The 3606-nt window shown below is 60.7% G+C and overlaps 1 protein-coding gene across 1 annotated transcript; it reads left to right on the top strand.

The window, feature by feature from the left end:
• The first annotated feature begins 200 nt into the window (after positions 1 to 200).
• Positions 201 to 2737, top strand: TCF21 (transcription factor 21). Its single transcript, XM_084262109.1, has 2 exons — positions 201 to 802; positions 2195 to 2737. The coding sequence occupies exons 1-2, from the start codon at positions 353 to 355 to the stop codon at positions 2282 to 2284; spliced, it is 540 nt and encodes a 179-aa protein (XP_084118235.1). The 5' UTR covers positions 201 to 352; the 3' UTR covers positions 2285 to 2737.
• Positions 2738 to 3606: the final 869 nt, after the last annotated feature.

Raw genomic sequence — 3606 nt, forward strand, 5'->3', positions numbered from 1 at the left:
TGTGCTCAGCGGGCAGGGCCCCTCCCCTGGGCTGGATCCGCCTCTCTTATCCCCCAGATAAATTACTAGTGTCCTCACTAAATTCCTCGGCTTTCTCTCTCTCTCTCCCTCTCTCTCTCCCTCTCACACACGCTCACTCCCTCCCTCAAACACGGGCAAAGCGGGGTTGAGGGGCGGGAGGGCGGGGATCCTCTCTGGACTGGTATCGCCTTAGTGCTGGGGGGGGAGGGAAGGGGAGAAAAACACTGGTGCCCCTTCTCTCCTCCGCCGCCTTGAACTAGCTTTGAAGAGCTGCCCTTCCTTCCCTCCCCCTCCCCCTTCCCGCTGGTTGTCCTTTGGCATCTTCCAGACCATGTCCACTGGGTCCCTCAGTGATGTGGAAGATCTGCAGGAGGTGGAGATGCTGGAGTGCGATGGCCTGAAAATGGATACTAACAAAGAGTTTGGGGCATCCAACGAAAGCAACGAGGAGGGATCCAATGGCGAGAACGGCTCCCCTCAGAAGGGGAGAGGGGCCTCGGGCAAGCGGAAAAAAGCTCCCCCCAAGAAGAGCCCTTTAAATGGAGTGAGCCAGGAGGGAAAGCAGGTCCAGAGAAATGCTGCCAACGCCAGGGAGAGGGCGAGGATGAGGGTCCTTAGCAAAGCCTTCTCTAGGCTTAAGACCACCCTGCCTTGGGTGCCCCCAGACACCAAGCTTTCCAAACTGGACACCTTGAGGTTGGCCTCCAGCTACATTGCTCACCTGAGGCAGATACTGGCCAATGACAAGTATGAAAATGGCTACATCCACCCAGTCAACCTGGTAAGTCACGGCCCGCTGGGGCTCTGCACTCCGTGTGCGCTTGCATGGGGACAGGGGCGAGAAGCTGGGATGGGGCATGTGCGCGTAGAAACCTTTGCAGTGCTTCTCACAGAGTCTGGTGGCAAGGGCTACTGCGTGAGGGGACGGGTTCCCAGCTGCCCTCCTGCCCTGTGCCCCGAGAGATGAGCCTCCTGGGCCCCATCCACAACTCCTGGCAGTTCCCTCTGGGGGACAGGCAGGGGCCACGCTGGCAGGGCCTGGCTTTGCTGCCCCAGAAATGTCCGAGCAACCCCAATAGGTTGATGGAAGCTTTCTACCTGCAAGCAGGCGGGTATAGGAATGTGGGCTGAGAAAGGTATGTTTTAGGAAGGACCCAAGCCAAGGACTTATTCTTATCCCTCCTCTCTGTCCTAACATTTCTTGCCATAATAATCCCCAAGCCCGAGCTTTTTAAAGACAGAGCTCATGGGGCTCTGTGCTCAGCTGCTTGGATTTGCTGGGTCCAGGACGCTTCTCCTATCCATATGAACTGGCAAAGGAGAAATAAATACCAGCACAGACACACTCCACAAAGCCCCCCTGGGCTCCGTGGTGTCCCTCCTGCTGCTCCTGCTACCCGCAGAGTTTTCCAGGGCAGCCCAGGGTCTGCCCTCCATCTCCAGCCACCAGAAACATCCAGTTTCCAGCTCTAAAAATACGTACAGCAGAAGTAAACCGGGGTGGGGAGGGTGGCAAGGTCTGCCTGGGCTCTCTTCAGGCACACAGTCCTTACATTGCCCACACGTGTGGATAAAGCCATCACAGAGGGGATCTGCGATCCGGCGCTGCCGTTTGAGCGCTGGACGCTGGGGGAAAGCACGTTACCCGCTGTGCCAGCCGGTAAGGGCCTGGGAGGTTTCTTCTTTTTTTTTACTAAACCCCAAATCCTCTGCACAACAACATGGGAAGAAGAAGAAACAAAAAAGCCAACACCCAATCCAGATATACTCCCCCACCCCCGCACGGAGGCACGCCGGTTACGAGCAAACGCGGGTGGCGGCGCGGTTGAGACGGGGTGCCCGCGGCGGCCGCGCCGGGGGGACGCGGCTGTGCCGCAGCCGCCGCGGCTCCCTCCTCCTTCCGTTCCTCCTTCCCTCCCTCCCGCCGCGGATCAGACGGGCTCCGCCGCCCGGGGAAGCCCGGCGGGAGTCCGCCGCGGCCGGGAGGCGAAGCGGCACCAGCGGTCGCAGGGGAAAGGGTCCTCGCCGAAGGCAAAGGCGGCCTCAGGCGGCGGATAGCGGGCTCCATCCCCCGGGGCGCTCCCGAGCCGGACCCGCTAGCGAGATAAGCGTTGCAATGTTGCATTTTTCCGTATGTAACCCCCTTCCCACCCGTGTCTTTTCCTGGCTACAGACTTGGCCTTTTATGGTAGCCGGCAAACCCGAGAGTGACCTGAAAGAAGTGGTGAACACAAACCGCTTGTGCGGCCCGACGGCATCCTGAGCCCCGGCGGCCAGGCCAGCAGCGTCCCGGCGCGGCCGGGGAGCGGGCGGCGGGGCGGGCAGGGACACGCCGCGGTCCCCGCCGCTGCCCCGGGCCCCGGGCAGAGCGACGGGGAGAGCCGCTCTCCCGGCGCAGAGGAGACCAAACGTGCCCTAGCAAAGACTTCACCCCGAGAGATCCCGACTCTATTTAACTTTATTAAATGCGTGTACAGTCGAGTGTCCTGCAACAACAGCCTTGCTGGTTCAAGCGCTACTAGAGAAAAGACAGAGATCAAACAAAACCTACCACGCGTGTATCTTTTGTCTGAGACCTGTGAAATATGTAGATGCCTAGAAAAACTGACTTTGACAGTCATCTCTATGAAGTAATTCACCCTAAAGATATATAGATATATTTTCTTCAAGCAGGTTTTTGCTCTATTTCTGTGAATAAACCTTCCTTTCCACTGAACACAGAGCGGTGTAATAATGTTCGTTTCCGACTCCCGGGTTCGGCGGGGGAAGGTCCGTGCAGCGATGTTCGGGGAACCCGCCTGTCCGCCCCGGGCCACGGGCGGGCTGCTTCCCCGGAGCTAAAGATTTGGAGTAAATCCCTGGGGGAGGGGAGGGGATGGCTGGGCCCGCAGCTCGTCCTCTCCGCGGGAGTCCGGTCTAGCCCCGCAGCCCGGCGCCCGGGCGCTGCGGGAGCCGGCCGCGCCGCCCCGCACCGCTCCGCAGGGACCGGAGCAGTTATCTATTGATGAAATACAGTCGGGCGGAGGATCCCCCCTCTGGCCCTCGCTGCCGGGAATTTTTAACTTAAACATCTCCCCTCTATCGATCAGCGGGCCCGTGGGAGATGAGGCTGAGATAAACAGGAGTGCGGGGCGCTCCCCCTGCACCGGCAGCGGCCGCCGGCAGCTGATGCGCCAGATCCCACCGCGCTGTTTAATGTTTCAGGGTTATGACCGCACTGTTTACAAGACGTCTTCGGTTATTTATACTGTTATTATTAGCAGAGGGGCTTTAAATTTCCGCTTCAATTGCTCTTTCAATACCGTCCCTCGGTTCCGTTTGATACCTGGGTACTTTCTGGCGGAAAGCAGGCACGGCCGGGAAGGGGCAGCACCCTGCCGGGGGGTAGCGGGGGCTGCAGGGCCACCCCGGGACCGGGGAGGTATCGCGGCCGCTCCTCGGGCCGACCCTCCGTCCCGGCCGGGCGGCGGGGGGCGGCGGCGGGGGGGCCGGGGCGCGGTCACAGCAGCGTGGAGTGCGCGGACCCTCCCGGGAGCTGCCTCCCCCCGGGCACCTCCCGCAGGCGGGCGCTGAGCTGCCCGGTGC

This window comes from Gallinula chloropus (assembly GCF_964237585.1).
Source record: "Gallinula chloropus genome assembly, chromosome: 3".
Lineage (NCBI taxonomy): Eukaryota > Metazoa > Chordata > Aves > Gruiformes > Rallidae > Gallinula > Gallinula chloropus.

Bases quoted from the DNA above. Each gene is read 5' to 3' on its own strand.
- TCF21 (XM_084262109.1), top strand. From the start codon at position 353: ATGTCCACTGGGTCCCTCAGTGATGTGGAAGATCTGCAGGAGGTGGAG. The intron at 803-2,194 runs GTAAGTCACGGC...TCCTGGCTACAG, and splicing joins ACATCCACCCAGTCAACCTG to ACTTGGCCTTTTATGGTAGC.